Source organism: Typopeltis vanoorti, chromosome 6, assembly GCF_054136105.1.
Source record: "Typopeltis vanoorti isolate ZY-2024b chromosome 6, IOZ_Tvanoo_1.0, whole genome shotgun sequence".
Taxonomy (NCBI): Eukaryota; Metazoa; Arthropoda; class Arachnida; order Uropygi; family Thelyphonidae; genus Typopeltis; species Typopeltis vanoorti.
In genome coordinates this window covers 93,848,578-93,874,509 of record NC_143554.1, presented here as the reverse complement: position 1 = coordinate 93,874,509, position 25,932 = coordinate 93,848,578, and the positions used below count along the sequence as shown (strand labels likewise).

The 25,932-nt window shown below is 35.6% G+C and overlaps 1 protein-coding gene across 1 annotated transcript in view; it reads right to left on the bottom strand.

The window, feature by feature from the left end:
- The window catches only part of Ubc4 (ubiquitin conjugating enzyme 4), a 141,544-nt gene that overhangs the window by 50,336 nt on the left and 65,276 nt on the right, over positions 1-25,932 (bottom strand). The window contains exon 4 of the mRNA XM_090395034.1: positions 13,677-13,840. Within this exon, the coding sequence (XP_090251160.1) occupies positions 13,677-13,840 (164 nt within the window). The remainder of the gene's footprint in view (positions 1-13,676; positions 13,841-25,932) is intronic.

The following is a 25,932-nucleotide window of genomic DNA, read 5'->3' as shown; positions in this document are numbered from 1 at the left end:
TAGTTCAGAAAGCCTGGACAGAGGGACGAATTCCCAATGATTGGAGTAGAGCTCTCATAGTACCCATATATAAAAAGGGAAATAAAACTGAATGTGAGAATTACAGAGGTATTTCCCTACTGAGTGTTCCTGGCAAGATCTATGCAAGTATACTTGAGAAACGGTTGAGAAGAATTGTGGAAGAAAAGCTTGGTGAAGAACAAGCTGGATTCAGGCCAAATAGAGGCTGTCAGGATCAGATCTTCACTTTACGACAAATAGTCGAGAAAGCATGGGAATATAACAAAGATCTGTATTTAAGTTTTGTCGATTTGGAAAAGGCATATGACAAGGTGCCAAGAGAGAAGCTATTCAATACGCTGCAGTTATATGGTGTCAATGGGGCATTATATCAAGCAATACTTAGTCTTTATTTGAGTTGTGAGTCAGCAGTTAGAATTGAAGGAAGTACAGGAAGATGGTTTAATGTTAAATCTGGTGTGAGACAAGGATGTACATTATCCCCCCTGTTATTCATTATCTATATGGATCACATTATGAAGGAATGTGGTATTAAACCTGATATCAAAATTGGAGATGTTAATGTCAGCTCTTTGCTTTATGCGGATGATGTTATACTTCTAAATAAATCCGCTACAAGTCTGCAAGATTCTCTGACTAAATTGAATAGCTGTTGTAATAGATATGGTATGAAGGTCAGCAATAAAAAGACAAAGACAATGAAAATAGGCAGAATCATTGAAAATGTCAACTGTGTTGTGAATGGAGAACCTGTGGAACAAGTAAAACATTTCAGCTACTTAGGCACAATTTTTACTGAAGATGGTAAACTAAATATAGAAATAGACAACAGAATCAGCAAAGCTGGTATCGTGGGAAGTCAATTGAATAAATTCATATGGAATAAGAAAGAAATTAGTCGGAACACTAAATTAGCTGTATACAAGACTGTGTTCAAACCAATTTTAACTTATGGATCTGAGAGCTGGGTCAGAAGTAAAACACTTGACCAAAGACTAGAGACCGCAGATATGAGAGTCCTGAGAAAGATTAGAGGCGTGAACAGATGGCATCAATGGCAATATCATATTAAAAATGAGGATATTAGGAAAGAACTTGACATTGTCAGCATCCAGGAATGCGTTAGCAGAGCTAATCTCAGATGGTATGGTCACTTAAATAGAATGGGAGAGGAAAGATTAGCAAAACAAGTGTTCTCTGCCAGGTTGGCAGGAAAACGACCCAGAGGAAGACCAAGATATAGGTGGATTGATACGGTACAAAGTGCCTTAGACGATAGAAATATAAGATCTGATAATGTTGGAGTCTTGACAAGTAACAGACTGATTTGGAGGAAAATTGTAGATAGGAAGTTAGTAATGATGTAATTTTTTCATGTAGTACTGTCATATCCTGTACACCCCTTGAGGGTACATGGCAGGAATTTGATGATGATGATGATGATGATGATGACAACAGAATCAACAAAGCTGGTATGGTAGGATGTCAAATGAATAAATTCATATGGAATAAGAGAGAAATTAGTCGGAACACTAAATTAGACATTATACAAGACAGTGTTCAAACCAGTTTTAACTTATGGATCTAAGAGCTGTGTCAGAAGTAAAACACTTGACCAAAGACTAGAGACCGCAGATATGAGAGTCTTGAGAATGATTAGAGGCATGTACAGATGGTATCAAACGCAATATCATATTAAAAATGAGGATATTAGGAAAGAACTTGACATTGTCAGCATTCAGGAATGCATTAGCAGAGCTAATCTCAGGTGGTATGGTTACTTGAACAGAATAGGTAAGGAAAGATTAGCAAAACAAGTGTTCTCTGCCAGGTTGGCAGGAAAACTACCCAGAGGAAGACCAAGATATAGGTGGATATATATGGTAGAAAGTGCCTTAGACGATAGAAATATAAGATCTGATGTTGGAGTCTTGACAAGTAACAGACTGATTTGGAGGAAAATTGTAGATAGGAAGTTAGTAATGATGTAAATTTTTCATGTAGTACTATCACATCCTGTACACCCCTTGAGGGTAAACGTCAGGAATTTGATGATAATGATGATGATATATAGAAGACATTTTTTCAGTGTGGTCTGACAACAGAGATTCCTTACCTTCCTTTTTAGCCAAAATCAATTCTTTAAACCCTCGTATCAAGTTTGCCATGGAGATTGAAAAAACAACAAGTTATCCTTTTTAGACATCCTTCTCATCTGCTCACCTTCAGGTATTCTGACAACAACAGCTTACAGAAAACTGACTTTTACTGGACGTTACATTCTCAAACAATATGTTCATCATCCTTATCAAAAAACAGGAATTATAAAAATGTTTAATTCAACAAGCTAGAACTAATTGCTCAACTCCCCATGAATTACAGAAAGAACTTTCCAATATCAAACATTACATGAAATTAAATGGTTTCTCCGAAAAGACTACACAATATCTGTTCGATTCCTAGAATCTAATCCAGAACAACAAAGAATCAATATGTTGAGTTCCAATTCCATATATTTCTTGAATTTCAGAACCAATTTCAAGAATTCTGAAGAAATATGATTTAACAGCCACTTTATCTCTATTAATAAAATATACACCTATTTCCCCTCTTCTAAAGATAAGCGCTCAACTATGTCGCTACCTGGTGTATACCAAGTTCTGTGTGACTGCAATCTGTCATACTTTGGACAAACTGGACACTCTATAGAAAAAAGAATACATCAATCATATTCATAAGAAATCCAATAAGTCTGGATTAGTGCAACATGGGATAGAGAACAAGCCACAACATTCTCTGATCCAGGAGTTGTTTTATACACAGATATTGCTATAAATTTGAACGCCTATTCAAAGAGAGTGCTGAGGTCTTACTTCAATGCTCTAACTTGAATTGAAATGATTGCCTATCCTTGTCAAAAATATGGGAAAGTTTAATTCAGATAGCATACTAAATTTTTTTTTTTTAATTGAGACCTTCTGGTTCTTACATTATTACATATCTTTAATTGAATTTATAAATTAAGATTGTTGCATGAAATTGTAAATTGATACCTATAATTTAGTCATCACAAGGCTCGTTCTACTTTTGAATGATCAATTGTTTGTATTCCATCTTGTAAAAACTGTTCCTATCAAGCCACTGATGATAGTCTGTTAATTTCAGAGTGAAATATTTGGCAAATATTAAAATATTCTTGTGCTAATGTGTTAATAATTCTTAGCAGTTTGTAATTTTGGATCATAATGTTGGCTTTAAGTATGTTTTCAGCAGACAGAAACATACTGGTTTATACTTGTGCAAGACAGTCTTGATTTCACTGATGTTTTGACAGAATCCATGACAATTCCATAATAAGAATATTTTCATTATTTCTTTTTGGTGGTACTATCTGGCTTCATATGTTAAGTAGGTTTGCTTTCATTAGCCTTGGAGTTTTTTCTTTTTTAGAGAATTGAGGATGGCCAGTATCCATCCATCATTTCCTCTTCATCAAGAAATATATCCAAGATATCATCCATCGTAATCCTTCTAAAGCACTAGGTGTACACGAATTATTTTATCGTCTTCAAGGGGGGGGGGGGGGGGCAGAGGTATCCATGCCATCTGAGATGGTTCGTTTATTAGAAGGTCGGAGGCATGTCTTTGACCTGTGGTGCACATTCCAATATCCCTTTTTATTAGTGGAGTTTCATGTAATGGGACCACCTTTAGCATGTCCTCAGGAGTAAGTCCATACCAATTGGTCTCCTTCATTTGGTGGAATTAACTAATTGGTGGAGTACCAATTACAGCAACCCCCCCCCACCACCACACCACACACAAAACTAAATTTTTTCTGGTACATCGATGATGAGATCTCACTCCGATATTACCTCTGTAAAAGTTTTGTGGGGGAGTAACTGTAATTGGTATTCCGCCTGATAGATGTAACACAAAATAACTTTTCTGATTATGTCTTAATTTGATGCTTCGATAAGTATACCTCCTGAATGCAGTTTCTTTACAGACTTTGGAGTCCTGCCAACCCTTCTGGATGAAGAAGGGTGACCTTTTTCCAAAAGGATGTTCCCCTGTTGAGTATATTATCAAGAAAAGTGATGTACTAATTGCAGCTTCTTATTCTGATTTGCAGTTGGTGTTCGTATGATTCCATGACATGGTTGTTGATTGTTAAGGTCTCCTGATAAACAAGAGGATGAAGTAGTCATTCTCAGGAGAATTTTATTTCAGCACCAGAGTTCCCCACCCATTATGGAGCCACATAAGGATGCCCACTCTCCTGCAAGCAGTGACTGCGCTTGACAATGCAACACTCTTCATCCTTACAGACAAGCCCACTTGATGACTGATTTAGCTGAGCTACCTGTCTTGCCAAAGCAGAGGCCAAAATGGGGTGAAACTACCAGGATACCCCTTTTCTGGATGACCATGGGTCACACAGCAGCAAGGCATTGCATCCCAGTGATGTGCTCTGAAAAAACAGAATAGTAATAAAGTCTCAGGAAAAGTAGAGCACACAATATGGGAAGAAAACGAGACAAAGAATAAGAACAAAAAAAAGAGGCAGACGATGAGGTACTCCTAAACACATCAAGTGCAAGTCTCTGGGATTCACTAACTAAACTGAATAAAAGCTGTAGCAAATTTGGTATGAAAATCAGCAATAAAAAGACCAAAACTATGAAAACAGGCAGGAAAATGTAGAAAACTTCAGCTGCATTCTGACTGGAGAACCTGTACAGCAAGTAAATTATTTCATCTATTTAGTCAAGGTTTTTAGTGAAGATCGCAAATTAAATATGGAAATGGACAATAGAATAAGCAAAGTTAATATATAGTGGGGGAACTTGTTGAATAAATTTATAGTGGAATAAGAGAGAAATTAATCAAGACTCTAAACTAGCTGCTGTGTACAAGACGGTGTTCAAACTAATTTTAAGTTATGAATCAGTGAGCTGAATCAGAAAGAAAATACTTGATCAAAGACTACGGACCACAGATATGATAGTTCTGAGAAAGTTAAGGGGAATGAATAGATGTTTTAATGGCAGAATTATATTAAAAATGAAGATATTAGAAAGGATCCATGTGTAGAGGCTTAAGTGCTGTGAGAACATCACGTTGGAGGCTTAATGGATTTTTTTTAGAACACTCAGAAAGGATTAAAACAGAATTTAATACGTCTCAGTCACTGAGACATCTTCAGGGATTACAAAAAAACTAATGTAACATAAACACAAATAACAAACAATACTAAGCCCAACCACGTGAGTGACACTAAAGTCCTAACTAGGTGGAGCGCCCTCTAAGGGCAGTTGTAGGTGGCCTGGAATATAGGGTGGGACCTGTGGTGATAAGTGTTTCCCAAATCTTAGGAAGCTTAATGCAACCGTATTTATTAAGATTTGGTTGATTTCTGAGTGCTGCTGCTGATTCTAAGAGTAGTCTCTCTTTTTTGAATTTGCTGTGATGGAGCATGGTGGTTTTTTTCCATGAGATCCTATGGGTTGTATCCAAGACATGGTCAGCAAGGCCTGACTGACCATAGTCATGGTTGCAGATGTATGACTTGTGTTCCTCCAAGTGGATTTGCTGATCTAACTGTCTGTTCAAAGTATGCCAGCTTATAGGAACAGGATACTTTATAAACTCCAGGCAGTGAGAGAGGAGGGAGCTGATCTTTTGTAGAACGAATAAGGGTAGCAAGTTTGCAGTGGGGCTTAAATGCTGTGTGTAGGTCGTACTTGTTTAAAATCTTGGCTACTTTTTTGGATGTGCCACGGATGTAGGGTATGGTGATGGCATTTCTTAACTCTTTCTGACAAGAAGACAGGAGGTTGTGGGAGGAATTGATTATTTTTTTGATACTGTGATCGCTATAGCCCAGAGGAAAGTGTTGTGTATGTGGTCAAGTTCAGTTGTAAGGGCAGTTCTACTGGAACAAAGATTGTGGGCTCTCTTGGTAAGAGTTTTAATAATGCCATATTGTCGAGCAGGATGGTGGTGGGAGACTTTGTGAATGTATCTGCCTGTGTACGTGAGTTTTCTATATACAGTGTAGGAAAGTGTACAGTTAGGAAGGCTTGTAACTAAGATGTCTAGGAAGAGTAAACAATTGTTCTTTTCCCTTTCCACCATAAACTGGATTCTTGGATGTAGGCTGTTGAGGTGACTGAGGAAGGAGTCTAATGTGTCTGGGTCATGAGGCCAAATAGAGAACACATCATCAATATATCTTAGCCAGATAGAAGGTTTGAGAGGGGCTGAGTCTATGGCTCGTTTTTCAAAATCTTCCATATAAAAATTGGCAACAGAGGGTGAGAGGGGGAAGGGACCCATGGCGGTTCCCTCTATCTGCTTGTAGATTTTGTTCTTCCAAGAAAAATAACCAGAATTGATGGCAAAGGAAAAGAGATCTAAGATGTCAGAAGGAAAAACGTTTTCCAAGAGTGTTAAGGTATCAATTAAGGGGATATTGATAAACAATGAGGAGATGCCAAAGCTTACCAATATGTCTGTGCTATTTAAGGTTAAATTTTCTATGAGGGTTTCAAAATGGGTAGTTTTTTATACAGGATGTGGAAAATCCAGTGGGGGGGTCAGAGAGTTGGCCAGTTGTTTTGACAGTTTGTAGCAAGGTGCGTTGTTAGTGGCATCAACTATAGGTCTTAGTTGGGAATTGGGTTTGTGGATTTTTGATAAACTGTATATTTGTGGGGTTGTGTTCTAGTGTGGTGTAGGTCGAACGATCACAGAGGATAATTTCCATTTTTTAATTGTATTCCGTGGCATTAAGAATGACTGTGGCACTACTTTTATTTGCTCTGGTGATGACGATACTTTTCTCTTTCCGTAATTTCACGAGAGCAGTACGTTGGGTGGACAATAAATTACTTTTTTGGAGGTGAAGACTGGGCGAGGATGTTGGCGACGTCAAGCCTGATGTTATTTGCTATCTCCAGCACTAAGCGACAGATCCCGCGTTCGATATTAAACATTACATCAAGCACCAGCACTTCTTTTGGAGCGATTGCAAAATTGTGGCCAAGGCTTAAGGCACTGACGGCATCGTCGTTGAGCCTTCTGGAAGATAAGTTAACTACTGTCTGGAGCAGTTGAATTTGTGATTGGGCTTTCACCAGGTTGTTATATTTCTTGATATGTTTATTTTTTGAAATTCTTTCTGTGCGGAAGCTTCTGTGATGCCAGAGAGAACAGACCGTTCCAAAAAAAAACCACCATTCCAGGTTAAGTACAGCAGAGAGCTCTGATTGTAAGGAGCCAATGGCAGCGTTTGTCATGGACAGGGTGGCACGAATAGCAGCGATTTGGTTTTGCAGTAGTGCAAAGCTGGTGCAGTTATATATGTGGAGGGCTTTTTTGGAATGAAAGTTGATCTTTAGCTTAACGCAGTTGGGTATTACTCTTGTATCCCGACATCTTTTCAAAAAGGCTAGCCTATTTAGTTGCCTAGATAGTCTTAGTTTTGACTTACCTTATTGTCTGGATTTGAGTGCTATATCTTCTCCATGAATGATAAGAATCCGTGTGTAGTGGCTTAAATGCATGCATGCGCTTAAGAGCACTTAAGTAGCTCACCACTGGATACAACCCATAGGATCTCATAGGAAAAAACCACCATGCTCCAACATAGCAAATTCAAAAAAGAGAGACTACTCTTAGAATCAGTAGCAGCTCTCAGAAATCAACCAAATCTTAATAATCTTAATAAATACGGTTGCATTAAGCTTCCTAACATTTGGGAAACACTTATCACCACAAGTCCCACCTTACGTTCCAAGCCACCTACAACTGCCTTTAGAAGGTGCTCCACCTAGTTAGGACTTTAGTGTCACCCACGTGGCTGGGCTTAGTATTGTTTGTTATTTGTGTTCATGTTACATTAGTTTTTTTGGAATTCCTGAAGATGTCTCAGTGACTGAGACGAAATATAGGAAGTATTAAATTCTGTTTTAATCCTTTCTGAGCGTTCTAAAAAATCCATTAAGCCTCCAACATGATATCAGAAAGGAATTTCACATTTTTAGCATTTAAGAACGTGTGAGCAGAATTAATCTAAGATGATATGGCCACTTAAAAAGAATAGGTGAGGAAAACTTAGCAAAGCAAGTGTCTGATATAAAGATTGCAGGAAAGAGACCCAAAGGAAGATAAAAAACCAAGGACTAGATGGATTAATTCAAGTCAGTTCCTTAGAAGCATGAAATGCTAGATATGACAATATTGGAGTGTTCTTGAGTATTAGACTACATTTGGAGGAAAATTGTAGATAAGAGATTAATAATAATGTAAAGTTTGTCATGTTGTTCAGGCTACTCTAACAGATGTGATAGTAGCTTGAACACCACTACATGGTACATATATATGGAAATTGATGACGATGGTAAATTAAATATGGAAATAGATTTTAGAATAAGCAAATAGAGTCAAATGAATAAATTTTTATGAAATAAGAGAGCAATTAGTCAAAGACTCAAGTACTGTTTTGATAATTCCCATTCTTCTTCCCCAAGATAGTGTTCAAACTAATTTTAAATAATTGATTTGCGAGCTGGATTAAAATACACTAACCTGATCAAAGACTGGAGACCACAGATATGAGAGTACAAAACATTGCTAACATGGAGAAATGTGTGAGTAAAGCTAGGTGTGGCCACTTAAACAGGGATGGATGGGGAAGGTTAGCAAAACAAATCTCTGATAGCAGGAAAAAGGCCCAGAGGAAGACCAAGATTAAGGATGACTGATGCTGCTAGAAGTGCATTAAAAGATGGAAACAAAAGTTGATTTTTTTTCAAATTAGTCAGATTAAGGGTCAAAGCTATATAACTGAGAGGAGACCTCCACATAGCCTTTAAAGGAATGCGGAGAACTGACCAGGGCTTCTGACCAAATGTCCAATCCTCACCATCTCGTGGTGCACCCTGTTTGGTATCTATCTGGATACTGAATAAACGAGAATGGACTGGCAATGTGAGATTTAGCCGACCAAATTGTATTCTTATTGGTAAAACCAAAATAAAAAATGATGGTACAACACGACAAAATTTCATGCCGACTGGGGCATCACCCAGTTAAACAAGGCCCCCTTTGTTTTTGCCAGAGAACCAGCAAAAAGTCAGCTACTGGAACAAATCTGAAACACACCCCAACTCAACATCACCAGAGTTAAAGATCGGTACTATCAACATAAGAAGCCTGAATGGCAAAGAAATGGAGCTAGCTGAGGAATTAGATAAGTACCAGTTGACATAATAGGGATGACTGAAACTAAAAAGACAAAAACTGGTGAGATCTTTCTGAGCAATAAATATACAAAATGTTACATTCAGGTAATGACAATCAAGAAAAAGAAGGAGTAGCCATAATATTCAACACTAAATATGAGGCTACTCTTCTTGAATGGCAGGCAGTCTCAAGTAGAGTGATGTGGGCAAATATGAGAATGGGGAACTGGACAATGAGACTTATTTGTGCCTATGGTCCCCCAGAAGGTTCTAATAAGGTAGAAGTGGAGAAATTTTTGATGCTTTAGAAAAAGCAATTGACACAATGAAAAAGGAAAAGTTGGAGATCTAAATAGCAGAGTAGGAAATGATTGTCAGACATACAAAAATATTTGGGGAAAATTTGGAGAAAAGAGCAAAGCTAATAATAATGGCAAATATCTGTTGGATTTCTGCTCAGGACATGGACTGGTTATTACTAACACCATGTTCCAACATAAAAATGTGCACAAATTCACACGAAGAGAAGAGGCTAGGAATAAGAAAAGTCTCATTGACTATGTTATTGTTGATAGTGATGTTTTCTCCCTGGTGCAGTACACCAGAGTGTACAGAGGATTTGAAATTGGAAGTGAGACTTTTCTTATTCCTAGCCTCTTCTCTTCATGTGAATTTGTGCACAATTACTTGAGTGCACAATTACACTCAAGTAATTGTGCACTCAATTACTTGAGTGTACAATTACACTTACAATTACAATTACACAGCAGGATAAAATTGAATTTCATATTGAAAAGAATAACATGTAAGAAAGTTTTAAAGCGAATAAAAGTTGAGCAGCTCTCAGATGTGAACTGTAGACTAAAATACACAAAGATTATTGAACAAAAAATGAAAGAGTTTGAGAACAGGAACCAAACCTTGGAGATTCAGTGGCAAGCCTTCAAGAAAACACTGATTGATTCAGCCAGATAGGCATGTGGTGAGGTTGTCTGCAAGGATAGAAAAATCAGAGCTTCCTGGTGGACAAAGTTAAAGAGGCAGTGAAGGAAAAGAAGAAAGCATATCAAAAGTTCCAGGCAAATAAGTCAGCTTGTGCTCTGAGAGAATACAGAGACAAATGTAAGAAAGCTAAACACTGTTTAAAACTAGCTAACAAAAGTCATGGGAGGACTTTTGTTAGCTAGTGAAAGAGTGCTAAAGGTGACATAAAAACAGGAGAAAAAGATATCCTTGAAGTGTGGTGTAATTACTTTGAAAAACTGCTAAATGAAATAAGCAGTAACGATAGCACAGTGGTAAAAAACACTGACCAGGCATGCAGTCAGAAATACATATCCATGCTCGAAGTAGAAAAAGCCATCAAAGGCTTGAAATGTGAAAAGGCAGCAGGAGTAGATGATATTCAACCAGAAATGCTGATGTATGGTGGTATAAGTCTTACAGTGGCTGCACTGCATAGTTCAGAAGGCCTGGACAGAGGGACGAATTCCTGATGATTGGAGTAGAGCTCTAATAGTACCTATATATAAAAAGGAAAATAAAACAGAATGTGAGAATTACAGAGGTATTTCCCTGCTGAGTGTTCCTGGCAAGATTTATGCAAGTATACTTAAGAAACGATTGAGAAGAATTGTGGAAGAAAAGCTTGGTGAAGAACAAGCAGGATTCAGGCCAAATAGAGGCTGTCATGATCAGATCTACACTTTATGACAAATAGTTGAGAAAGCATGGGAATATAACAAAGATCTCTATTTAAGTTTTGTCGATCTGGAAAAGGCATATGACAAGGTGCCAAGAGAGAGAAGGTATTCAATATGCTACAGTTATATGGTGTCGATGGGGCATTATATCAAGCAATACTTAGTCTTTATTTGAATTGTAAGTCAGAAGTTAGAATTGAAGGAAGTACAGGAAGATGGTTTAATGTTAAATCTGGTGTGAGACAAGGATGTACATTATCCTCTCTGTTATTCATTATCTATATGGATCACATTATGAAGGAAAGTGATATTAAACTTGATATCAAAATTGGAGATGTTAATGTCAGCTCCTTGCTTTATGCAGATGATGTTATACTTCTAAATAAATCCGCTACAAGTCTGCAAGATTCCCTTACTAAAGTGAATAACTGTTGTAATAGATATGGTATGGAGGTCAGCTTTAAAAAGACAAAGTCAATGAAAAGAAGCAGAAACATTGAAAATATCAACTGCATTGGAGAACCTATAGAACAAGTAAAACATTTCAGCTACTTAGGCACAATTTTTAGTGAAGATGGTAAATTAAATATGGAAATAGACAACAAAATCAATCAAGCTGGTATGGTATTAAGTCAAATGAATAAATTCATATGGAATGAGAGAGAAATTAGTCGGAACACTAAATTAGCTGTATACAAGACAGTGTTCAAACCAGTTTTAACTTATGGATCTGAGAGCTTGGTCAGAAGTAAAACACTTGACCAAAGACTAGGGACCGCAGATATGAGAGTCCTGAGAAAGATTATAGGTGTGAACAGATGGCATCAATGGCAATATCATATTAAAAACGAGGATATTAGGAAAGAACTAGACATTGTCAGCATCCAGGAATGCGTTAGCAGAGCTAATCTAAGGTGGTATGGTCACTTAAACAGAATGGGCGAGGAAAGATCAGCAAAACGAGTGTTCTCTGCCAGGTTGGCAGGAAAACGACTCAGAGGAAGACCAACATATAGATGGAATGATACTGTACAAAGTTCTTAGATGATAGAAATATAAGATCTGATAATGTTGGAGTCTTGACAAGTAACAGACTAATTTGGAGGAAAATTGTGGATAGGAAGTTAGTAATGATGCAAATTTTTCATGTAGTACTATCATATCCTGTACACCCTTGATGATGATGAGAAAAACTCTCAATTCTCAACAGGAAGTTAGTAATAATGTAAACTTTTCATGTAGTACTATCACAGTATCTTGTCCACATGAGGGCACATAGCAGGGATTTGATGATGAAATTTATTTAATAACTTTAAAATGTTACTAAATAAATTACTCTGTTCTGAGAAACTGAATCTGAAACTGAAATCACATGATAAAAGAAATCTATTATAAAGGCTCCATTTTCTTGCCGTAAAGAGACTTCTCATTGTTGTATAGTATACAGCTAGGTCCTGTTTAAGGTGCTATGTGATCATATTACTTCACAGGATTCCTCAAACATCCTTACTAAGGATGTTTAAGGAATTAAACAGTCTCCGGGAGAAAAAACCTGCCTGCGTGCCAGAGATTAACTAACTTGAGAACTGTTCGAAGAAAGGCTTAGAAAAAGTTCCCCCAGTCGGCGACTAGACTCGAAGTTATGTCTATCTTTGTGTGGCCTAGTACAGAGGGATGCAAGCACCACTTCCAGTGAGCTAAACAGGCCTCTATTAGTCAAGTTTTCTTGCAGAAAGCTTTTTATTTAGATCATTTACTCTAGCTGCTTGGATCAGGAAAATGGTATGAAGATAAAGAAAGAAAATAGAAGAGATATTTTTGCAGGCTACAAAAAAAAAAAAAAAAAAAAAAAAAAAAAACTAATGTGAATGCTGCTTTTACCATGATTTTACAGTGAATTATCACTCACATTCTCAATACTGAATCAGAGACATGTGTCACTGTATGACAATGACTTGTTTATTGTCTGTAGATATAATTTTGTTCCTTATTTAGACCAATTTCCAAGAATATTCCAACTGATTTATATGTTTTACTGCTTACATCTCAGAGCCACTTCAAATAGAAAAATTCCCATTTGTGTAAGATCAGATGACCAAGACAAAAATTCTGGTAAAAGGATGAAACTTTTAAATTGTTTCCAATATAGCCTCATGTTCATAGAAAAAATAGTCTGAGTTAATCTAACTTCCACAGCAATGTACTACAGTCTGATTCTTCAAAACAAGACTTTTTGGAAATGCACGAAAGACTTCTTTATCTTCTCATGCACACAGATACTTATCATCACAATCCTCAAAGAAAAAAAAAAAAATAGGCTCATTTGTTTCAAAATGAAAGGACAAAGTGAATGAAAAAATTTATGTTAAAGAGAGGAAAAACTTCTACTAAGTGAAATGTTTGCTTTTTTTTTTATTTTGCAAGAAAAACTGCATATTTTAATTCGGTAATGCATTGTCCACATATATTCTTAAGCATGTTAAAAAAAATAAATAAATAAAATAATAATAAAAATAAAAACTAGGAAAGTTTTATGTATGCTTTACTAGACAAAATACAGTTTAGACCATTCTTACATGTAAAGGTCTAAGACATGTGACCTATGCTTTATTTTAATTATTCAGCTTACTTTATTAATAATCAGTAGTAAGTAATCATCACCTCATGTTTTTATGTTAAGTATCAACTACTGGATAAATACCTCCAGCATAAACTTGAGACCAATGTCTTGCAGTAAGTTTAAACATTTCTGGATTTTCTTTATACTGTTTGGCTACAACTGCATCCTGAGGATCATCAGGTTCAGCAGCTGCTAGTAGTGCTTGTAGTGATAACAACACAGTGCGAAGTGTCATAGCTGCTGCCCTATATATGTCGGGAAAAAAATAAAGGTAATTATTAATGTGATACTATATAACAGTACTATGAATAATACTGCAATTATATCAGTTCCAGATAAAGAAATTTATAAACAATAAAACCAAAACTCAGATATGCACATACAATTCTTATTATGATATGCTACTTAGAAGGGTCTTACAAGGTTCTTTAAATAGTAATTCACAATTTAGTGCTGTGCAGTATTTTATATTAATTCCTTTTAAAAGGAATAATAATAAATGTGCAGAATTCTCCACACTTAGTCTAATCTGAATTAATGTTCTCAAAATATATGTTATTCCTGGACAAGAATTTCACAACAGTTCACTACATTTGTCTGAATTATAAGATAATACACAAATGAATAAAAGTTGGTTGTCAGTGGAGGATAAAGGTCATCTTTCATGAAGTAAGACTAATGCTATTTTTCTGATTGGTTTAACCATGAAATACTGATTCAAAGTATAAAAATTATGATCTTTGGTACTTTGTGTTAGTTGCACAACTCTTAGTAATAATTTCAAATAGCATGTGCTGACATGGATGGCCAAGAGTATCACACAGTCCAGCAAACATACATGCTTACAATGGATTTGTGGGATCAAATCCAATTTTAAGCATAATGCTTAAAATTGGATTTGATCCCACTTTACAGCATTTAGTAAATGCTGTAAAGTGGGATCAAATCTACAAGCTGTAAAAGCTTGTAGATTTGATCTTGTAGATAGTCCTGAAGATAGTTTCAGGCGCAAACTTTGTTTGCTCTCACTGGGATAAAGGATTAAACTAAATCTATTATAAGCTGTAAAAGCATTTACAGCTTGTAAATGCTTTTAAATTTCACATTTCTTCACTCAGTGTGAGATCATTCTACTTATTGCGAACATGAATTGGTTTGGTAAAGTTCCATGATACCTTAGCCTACTTATGATATTAAATGCATGATAGGTAGAATTCACATATATAAAAAAAAACCTATTTTTTTTCTCTTGCTAGTGACTTAACTGTTTATTAGAAGTTTCAAATTTACAAGTGATTATCATAACTGAAGATTACCAGTTTTTTGTCAGCCATCCAGAAGATAATTTCATCTTCTGTATGACTGAGTGAAAACAATATGCTACACAGAAAGCTTCACATAGCATGGTGATGTCACATCCTTTGTCTGCCAAATCTTCTTCTTCTTCTTCTGCAGCTTCTCCCACTTAAGTGGGGTCACTTTTTATTTAACTTCTAATTAAAATTAGAGGTTAAATAAAAAAACTGGAGAAACTTTTATAGTTGCTCTTGACATTTCCAAGGCATTTGAGTGGGCAGCATAACCTAACTACCAAGCTACCATCTTGGGTTGCCAGTGTCCTCCTCTTCAGTCACATACTAAATACTCTTTAGATTTTCCCAACAATGCAGCAATATTGCAGGACTGACATGGATGTTATTCCTCCTGTACGTAACCTCGATTCAAGCTTTAAGATACACTGCTCAGAAAAAGTCAACAGCCATGGTACCTGCCTTAATAAGATGTATGATCTCCTTTCGCTGAGATGATCGCAACAATCCTATGGGCTTACTTTCCACCAGGGTATCATACTTGTGGAAAGAATCAACTTGAATCACCATGAACATACCTTGCAATAACAGCCGATACTAATCAATAATATCTGTAGTTTCGTCAAGACAAATGGAAAACAATGACATGAGTTCAAGTCTCGTTGTATTTGATTTTCTATACTAGCATTCATTGATATGACTCTGTCTTTAATAGTATTCCTACTTAATGGTAACTCTTTCATGCTCTTTACAATAGCTTCCTTATTATGAAAGTCCTCAAATAAAAATGGTGCACACTTTACGAAAGCTTCTTTAATATAATCACCATCACTAAGTGGTTTCCCATGTTCAACAATAGTATGTGAAACACTGTAACTTGCAGCTACTAAATTTGAAGGTCCTGAAACAAATTTAATTAAAGTCCCTGATTGTGATTCTGCCAGTTTTAGATGTTGCGATATGTATTCTTTGCATTCTTCAAAAGTTTTTTCTAGGAGCCATTCGTGCTTACCATTAGTTTCAAAATATCTTCTTACATTCCAAGTTCTACTCACAGATATAGCTCACCACACAATTTACAGAGAACTTTATCGCCTCTATCAATAACACCATATCGTTCAGTCCAGGCATCTTGGAAATTTCTTCCACTTCCTTTCTGTGATAATTTTAGTTTTTTATTAGTGCTAGCTGCCATTGTAAAAGGGTTCACAAATTAAAAAAGAGCACAATTATATATAGCGGTAATTAAGCAGTAATAATTAATAAGAACTAACAATTACTGGAAATGAATTATACACCAGCAACTCAAATTACTTAAGTGGCAGACCATGCAAGATTACCACTACTTCTTTCAGCAGGGTTGCCAGATTTATTACCAGTACGTTCGTAGCAACCTTGTTACATTTTACTCTCTATCATGCTACTAAATAGCAGCTATTTAGTAGGTTTTGTTGCGACGTCATCGTAAGTTGTTATTATTTGCATTATTTAACAAAATTTACTGAATTTATCGCAACTATAAAAATGTTTTCATTGTTTACTCAGATAAATTCAAAATTTAATACTTTAACAGAAAATATGCGAATTATATTTTCTATTAAAGTGGTTTTAAATGTTTAGAACTTGTATTACTCAGTCGAGAGACTTGGAATGCATGCATGAATGAATTTCACACAGAAGTCAAATGAAAACTTTAAGTTTATAATATATAAAGCACGTATTTATAAGTTTGTATCATATAATATTGATAATAATTTTTATAAGTTTTTATAATATCATATGACTATGCAGAAATTATAATGATTAAGAAAGAAAACGTAAACTTAAAATGCTCGTTGTTTTAGAAATAAGCTAACTACAAAATAACATAGAAATAGGCTAACTACAAAATAAAATAGGAAATAGGCTAACTATAAAATATAATTCTTTCAATGAACCGAAACCTATCTTTGCCTTAACCGAGAGTGATCTTACATGATTTATCGCAATTTTTTCATCAGAATGCCAATATCTTTCAACATCCAAGGTGTGTCACCTGAAACCCTTAATTCTTACATCTTCAATCACAACTATTGACAATGTCAATCTGGCCTTGCAAAACCATGTATTAGACACAAGTCATAGGATCTGGAAGAAAACCACCATAATCCACCATAGTAAATTTAAAAAGGAAAGACCATTTTTGGAATCTGCAGCAGCTCAGAAATAAACCTAATCTAACCAAATATGGATACATAAAACTTCCCAAAATTTAGGAAACAATAAACATAAGAAGTCCCAGTTTACATCCTAGGCTGCCTACAAATGCCCATAGAAAGCTCTCCACCTAAATAGGATTTAAAGTCACCAACGTGGTATTGTGTTATTTGTGTATGTTTGTGCTACAAGTGTTATTTGTACTCCCTGAAGAAGTGACAGATGAAATATTGGCAGCAATAAAAATTAGTTTTTAATCCTTTCCTAGTGCTGTCAATACTCCATTAAACCTCCAACATGTCATCCTAGCACTTAAGCCTTAATACATGGATGTTGAGATTGTGGAACATACAGTGACTAATAGTAGTCAAACCATCCACAACTTATTAAAAGTATTTCTTGCTTTTCATCTTTTCTCAGATCTTTATATTTACAGATAAATACAATACTGCATACACCAATATAGCAGTAAGGACACAAAATGGACAGTGAGCACAATGGATGGAGGGTAGGAAACAAGGTGCATGCGTGAAGCCTCCTTGATCTTGGATAGGAAACAGCAATAGTCCTTATGAACTGAAATGAAACCATGTATATACGAAAATGATGATAACAAAAGTGTATAACAGAAGTTACCTGCACTGAAAAGAAAATATGCACAAAACTTTTAAAAAGAATCAATCGATATTGAACACATTCAGAGACAAACTGTAGACTTCAGTCTACAAATATTATTGGAGAAAAAAAAATTAATCTGAAAACAAACTGAACCTCAAGGACTCAGTGGCAAAATCTAAATAAAATGCAGGCTCAATCAGTCAAGGATCATGTGCTGAATTTATCTGAAAAGAGAAAAATCAAAACTTCAGGCCACAGAATTTGGAGACAGTCATTCAAAAAAGAAGAAATTATAAAAAAAAATTCCTGGAAAGTAAGTAGCAAGTGTCCTAAGGACATACAGAGAATAACGTATAAAAACTATGTAAAAGCAGCAAAACAAAAATTTGTGGAAGAACTTTGGTAATATAGAAGATAAATATCATGTAAATTATACTTGCAAGAAATTATATTCTTGTTTAATTCTTTTACCCAAATGTGCATAGACAAGATTTGCATGCCAACTTGAAGATAGGCTACTGTATACACCAGTAGCCTATCTTCAAGAATAGGCTACTTCCTTTCAGACATGCCTAATAAGCATTAAGAAAGGGTCACTAACTAGACCAGTTTTGACCTTTACTAAAGTCTTATGAGTTGGAGCCTGACCCAAAAAGATACAAAGGTTGAATTAATACCTGCTTGCCAACAAATATAATTTGTTGGCAAGCAAGTATAATTCACTTAATAACAAAATGAAAAAAAAAGCTTTCTGAATCAGAAACATCTATCGTTAATTCAGAGTATTTTAATAATAAAGTGATAGACTTCTATCTAATCATATATATAGAAAATATGTCTGGGTAGTTACCTACCTTTAATGCTTAGCACATAGGCATGTCCAAAAGGAAGTGCTTTCCATTAAGGGATACTACGGTAAATGAAGTATAGTTATTAGCCTCTATATTCTATATCCTTCTACTAAATAAAATCTTCTTCTCATTCCTTGTTCCTCAATTTCTACTATTCTGGAGAGAGACTAAATGCTGAAGCTATCTGCAATGAACCTACTCCTCTAGGTGGTAGATGTCATTTATTACCTAGCGACACATCAACATCTTGCTTATTGGAGGCCTAGAGTGACTTACTGCCATTCTGGATCTTCAGAATGACTGTGTTTTCTTACCCCCTCCCCCAAAATGCAGTGTGGATGATATCCTTCAAGGATATGCCAAATATACTGTAAGTGTTTGGTTTGGTTTATAGTTTATAGTTTATAGCTATACCTAAATAGTTAAAAATTGAAAAAACTCTATGTTATTTTTGACCATCTAATGAATGCAAGAAATTAACATAAACTGGGTTGTATATTGGCTGAAGAATTTTAATAATTGATATTAAGTAAAAAAAACACCAAGTTTTGCCAACTTAGCTGTCTGGCTTAGTCAGGGTGTATAAAATAGATACAAAACTGTTCGTAAAGGGATGAACAGAATACAATTGTATTTTTTCACAAATACAGAAGAACGCATACATCAAATGCATGGAGCGTGTATGATATGAACTGTTGTTATGCAGGAATTTTCTGTAATTAGCAGCGAAATTTAACTCTGGCATGCTTAATGATATTACGAGGGTCTTCCAAATATCAGCAAGAATTAAACCTTGATTTCTATTGAGGTAGCATTTAGAACAGATGACTGCTATAGCTTCTTTTATGTTTCAGGAGTGAAAATCTTCTTCTAAATAGGGTATGGAGCTTTCGTCACATTCAGGGACAGTTTCTAAAAAGACTGCTACACTCCTCAAGCCACATGAAATACAAGTGACTTTTAAACCTTTAAAGACTATCTGCCACTTTTTAAGATCTCCGAAAGACAGTTATGCCTTCTTCAAATACGCCAGTATCTATAACATCCCCTGTTCATGTGGATTAAATTACATTGGTCAGACTTCAAGAAGTTTGGAAATAAGAAAAAGAGAACATGTCGGAGATGTAAACAACAACAACAGAGAAGATAACTCTGGGTTAGCCCTTCATTTCTTGAGGACAAACCATATCATTGAATGGGACAAAAGCTCCATGCCCTATTTAGAAGAAGATTTCTGCTCCTGAAACATAAAAGAAGCTATAGCAGTAACTGTTCTAAATGCAACCTCAACAGAAATCAATGTTTAATTCTAGCTGATATTTGGAAGACTCTCATAAGATCATTAAGCATGCCAGAGTTAAATTTCACTGCTAATTACAGAACGTTTCTGCATAACAACAGTTGATATCATACACACTCCATGCGTTTGGTGTATGCGTTCTTCTGTATTCGTAAAAAAATACAATTGTATTTGGTTCATTCCTTCATGAACAGTTTAAATTGTTTTGTATCTCTTTTATACACCCTGACGAAGCCAGACAGCTAAGTTGGTGAAACTTGTTGGTGTTTTTTACTTAGTATCAATTATTAAAATCCTTGAGCCAATATACAACCTAGTTTATGTTAATTTCTTGAAAATTGAAAACAATATGCATGTATAAAAATTAAGATACACAATGCAGCATCTATATATAAACAGGATTATTGCAGAGGGCACAGCAATATACAAGGTCAAAAGTTACAGTAGTACATAAATAGTCCACAATACAAGTTAATAAACAAAATACATGTACAAAACCAAGCCAAGGAATGCAGCATCTACATACAGATAAAATTACAACAGATATTATTACAGCAGTACATAAATAGGCAAAAAGCAATTATTATACAATATGCATGCATAAAAATTAAGTTTAGCAATGTGGTATCTACATGTACACAAAATTACAAGGTTACACAAATATATGAGATCAAAGGCTATAGCAATACATAATTAGTCAAAAAATAAACTAATAAATAATATATATGTACAAAAGTTAAGTTAAGCAGTCAAATGTGTTTGTACAAATTAATGTGATTGTCTGTGAAAATACTAGTGGTGGTGATGGGCAGTATATAGCGTTGGTGTAGTTGCAGTTTGTTGTAGTTGGTAGAGACAGAGAGTTGCAGAGTAGGTGCCCTCCCTTGATGAGTCTTTAAACTCCTGGAGGTGTAATGTAATAATAATAATTAATAATAATAATTCTTTGTAAAAAATTAAAAACGTCATCTGCCTGAGCTTGGCTAGATGGGTAAAAATTTCATTCCTCTCTTGTGTAAAGTGCTGGCACTCCACCAAAATATGACAAATAGTGAGACATGTATTGCATTTTTTTGCACATGGAAGAGCCCTACAGTAAATAACAGTGTGTAAGATGACTATGACTTATGCAGAGCCTAGTAAGAACAAATTTCTCTCTTCTCTTTATAAATTGACTAGAATACCAATGCTTAATTTCAGGCTTAATGTGATATAATTTGTTTGTCAATGCTTCCTGGAATGATAACTGCAACTGAGCAATTAGCTTTGATCTTATAAACTGTCTGTAGTCTGTATATGGTACTGTCAAGTAGTATGCGGAGAAAGTATGAACTGATTGAGCAGCTGCATCTGCAGCCTCATTTTCTTTAATTCCAATGTGGCTGGGAATCCAGCACCACTGAACATTAAAAAATTAAGGATTTTCATTTTGTATAACAGATGTAACACCTCATAACGCACTGGACGTGGATTATACATTAGGAGAGAATATAGCCTGTAAAGAACTATAGTATATATACATTGTATGTATATATAAATATATATATATATATATATATATACACAATGAGTACAAATTATACATTTTTAGTAGCAGTTTTTTATATGCACAAGTGCAAGCTGAATGGCATGTAACTCTGCTGTATAATTGCTGCAATCAGGTGGAATCTGGTTGGAGATAATGTCAGGAAACATAGCAGCACAGCCAACAGAGGTATCAGTTCTTGAACCATCAGTATAGATGGGAAAGAAATCAGTGTGCTGCTCTGTGTGCATTGAACAATTGCAGGTAGACAGATGATGGAGTATAAGACTTCTGTAGCTGACAAAGTGAGAGGTTGCAGGATAGAGTGCAAACCTACTGTTATGTTTGCTGTTATGTATCCCAATGCAGACAAAAGAGACGAGTCCATGTAGGATGATCTGGGAGAGACTTTATCTTTAGGGCATAATTAAGAGACAACTATTTCCATTAAAGTGATAGAAGCGGTTCATTTGCTTCAATATAAAGACTTTGAGTGGGTGATGTGTGAAAGGCACCAGTAGCTATCCTGGTATTTCATCCATCATCCTGGTATTCCGTCCATCATCAAGGTACACCTTGATGATGGATGGAATCCAACCATTGCAGGTTACTCTGTCTTGCAGAACCATAGACTTGAGACCCATAATCCAGCTTTGTACATATAAGTGTACAATAAAGACAGAGCAATGAAGATCGATCAGCACCCCACTCAGTAGAGGATGGAGTGCGAAGGAGGTTCAACTCCCTCTTGCACTTTTCTCTTGATGAATGTGTGCAAGAAATGTAAGTGTTCTGTCAAAGATGAGTCCCAAGAACTTGGCTTCTGTAGCTGCTGGAATAACAGTTCGTTCCATTCTTAAATCAGGATCTGGGTGTACAAGAGCGTTGTTGAAAGAAGTGTACCCAGATACTTTTTTCTGTTGAAAACCTAAACACATTACTAAGAGCCCACAGAGAAACATGATCAATTGCTTGCTGAAGTTGTCTTTCAATTACCCTCATGTTATGAGAGTGACAGTAAATTGTGAGGTCATCAACATATAGAACATCGTCTACAGTGGGAGGAAGCTGTTCAGTGATTGAGTTAACTTTAAGTGTCACACTTAAGACAGAGCCTTGAGAAACACCCTGTTTTTGTTGATATGGTCGAGATAGTATATTTCCAACCCTGACTTGGAGAGTTTGCCTAGATGGAAAGTTTTAATAAATACAGAAAGGTATCCTTTGAAACCCAGGTTATAGGGGTCTTTTAAGATGCCACATCATAAGCTATTTCCATGTCAAAGAAAACTCAAACAAGATGTTCTTGCTTCAGAAATGCATCTCTCATACAAATTTCTAAACAAATGGTTTAAAGTTGAACGATGTCTACAGAACCCACATTGTGTACTGGAGAGAAGATTGTTGCTTTCTAAATACCAAAATAGTCTAGCATTAACCATTTTCTCTAGTACCTTAGGGGGATATTAAGGGGATTAAAGGGGATAAATTAAGGGGATATTAAATCCCACATAGTTTTAAAACCGAATAAGAAACTCAACCCCACCTTTGCAACGAGTCGTCCGGTATTGTACTACGTACTAGGATCACTTGCATTTGTTAACGCTAGTGTCGCCGATACTTTATAGTTTACTATATTCAGCAAGAAACTCTCTGATTCCAATCTTTGAGTTTCTTATTCGGTTTTAAAACTATGTGGGATTTAATATCCCCTTAATTTAAGTAATGTTTTCATTGCCGAAATGAAGCTTAAGTAACTTAATGGTTGCACCTGTTTGGATAACTCGTTCGCAGAGTATATAAGTTCTTTTCGCTATACACTTTGGCATTAGGTCTAGCTACTCACTGATGAAGCCTCAAAAAAGGCTGAAACCGGTCTGGGTAGTGACCTCTCTCCATAATGTAATAACAGCATATATTTCCTAGGAAATGTGTTTTTACATTATGGAAAATACCTAAGAATAGCGATCTGAACTTCCCCCACCTTTGCAACGAGTCGTCCGGTATTGTACTACGTACTAGGATCACTTGCATTTGCTAACGCTAGTGTCGCCGATACTTTATAGTTTACTATATTCGGCAAGAAACTCTCTGATTCCAATCTTTGAGTTTCTTATTCGGTTTTAAAACTATGTGGGATTTAATATCCCCTTAATTTAAGTAATGTTTTCATTGCCGAAATGAAGCTTATTAGCTCTTTACACTTATGTTAACTTTTATTTCAAAAAGTTTTTTTTTTGAACTTTTACTTTTTTTTTCAGGTGACGATATGTTCTTTGTATCCCTTGTCTTAGTGTTGTACAATTTGTAATAATACCATATTTTGCATATCTTTTTTTTATAGAGTGAATTTTTTTTACCGTGTGACAAAATGGGTCCCAAAAGGAAAGCTAGTGAGGTAAAAAAAAAACAGAAAAATTTTCTTTATTGAACAGAAGAAAGAAATAATAGCAAAACATCATGAAGGTGTGAAAGTTATGCAGCTAGCTTGAATATATGAAACCAGTCATTCTACAATATCAACCATTTTGGCTAAGAAAGAAGAACTTATGGTAGCTGAGGTTGCTAAGGGAACTTGAAGGTTGAATGTCAGAGGGCTTCTTTTTGAGCAAATGGAAAATCTATTACTAATTTGGATCAAAGAATGAGAAATGGCAGGCGATACAACATCTCAAAATGCAATCTGTCAGAAAGCTAAACAGATTTATCAAGATTTGAAAAAGAAGACTTCAGGATCAAGTTCTGAGGTAGATGATGATGATTTCAAAGGTAGCAGAGGTCGGTTTGACAACTTTAAAAAAAGAACAGGAATTCATAGTGTGGTCAGACATGGAGACGCAGTTAGTGCTGACAAAGCAGCAGCAGATAAATTTGTCAATAGCTTTACAAGAATTATAGAAGAAGGAGAATACCTACCTCAACAAGTCTTCAATTGTGATGAGATTGGGTTATTTTGGAAGAAAATGCTCAACAAGACATTTATCACAAAAGAAGAAAAAACACTTCCTGGGCATAAACCAATGAATGGTAGGCTAACATTGCTTTTAGCAGCAAATGCAAGTGGAGACTGCAAGGTAAAACCAATGTTAATCTACTACTCAGAGAATCCCTGAGCATTCAAAAAGTTCAATGTCTCTAAATCCAATCTCGGTGTTTTGTGGAAGTCTAACAGCAAAGCCTGGGTCACAAGAATAGAATTTAGAGACTGGATTCGCAAAGTGTTTGGACCAAATGTCAAACCCTATCTTGAGCAAAACAATCTGCCTCTAAAAGCCATTTTAACCTTGGATAACGCACTTGGCCATCCAACGGGCATACAAGAAGAGCTACCAGAGGAATTAGATTTTATCAAGATGATTTTTCTTCCTCCCAAGACTACATCTCTGATTCAACCTATGGATCAGCTGATAATTGCAAATTTTAAAAAAACTTTACACAAGGGCACTTTTTACCAAGTGCTTTGAAATGTATGAGGCTGCCAACATAGCCCTAAGAAAATTTTGGAAGGAAGAATTCAACATTGTCATAGCAATTAGGCTAATTGTAAAGGCTTGGCAAGAAGTAACAATGAAATGTCTCAAAGCAGCATGGAGGAAACTGTGTCCTCCCTTTGGTAATGAAGAAACTTCAGATGAAAGACACAAATTGGTAAAGGATATTGTGGCAACTGCTCATGATCTTTTGGGAGTAGAGGAAGAAGATGTTGAAGAATTATTGGAGATGCATGACCGAGAACTGTCTAGTGACGAGCTAAAAGAACTTATCAAGCAGCAATGTGAAGAAAAGGAAATGGAAATTTCATCTGAAGATAAGGATGGAGAGAAAGAACAAATTACGACTGCTGAAATCAAAAATGTTTTGGCAAAGTGGGAGGAAGTTCAAAATGTTGCTATGAAATGGAATCCAAACAAATCTGAGGTTATCAGAACTGCAGATCTATTTAATGAAAAGTCTATGCAGTTTTTCAGAAATATTTTAAAAAAGAGACAGAAGCAAACAACCGTAGATATGTTTTTTACAGGTCCATTTGTCAAAAAACTCCGAAGTGAGCCCAATTGTCCTTCTGGTGAAGATTGATAATTAAAAACTGTTTTCATGAACAATTCATTTTATTAATGTTAATTTTTTTGTAGCAAATACATATACACCCCAACTGTATAATAAATAAATGATATTTACCATATTTTAATGACATTTTAAATGAGTTTTATCTGCATTTTCAAAATGTACTATGATTGTGGGGAGGAGCCGGAAAAAATTAATCGATTTTCAATTAAATCTTATGGGGAATTGCACCTTGGATAACGACGGTAATCCTGGAACGGAATACCGTAGTTAACCAAGGCTAACCACTTTACCACTGTATTCTGTTGTATATTAAGAGGAGATCCACAGAAGATGATGGTAGATGTTTTATCATTTTATAATGGATATCATCAGGCCCTACTGCACTAGGGTGAGACTGTATAAGTTTTTTTTTTTTTTAGTTCCTCCTTAACAAATGGCTGATTGCATGGTTCAAGAACATTGGTAAAAA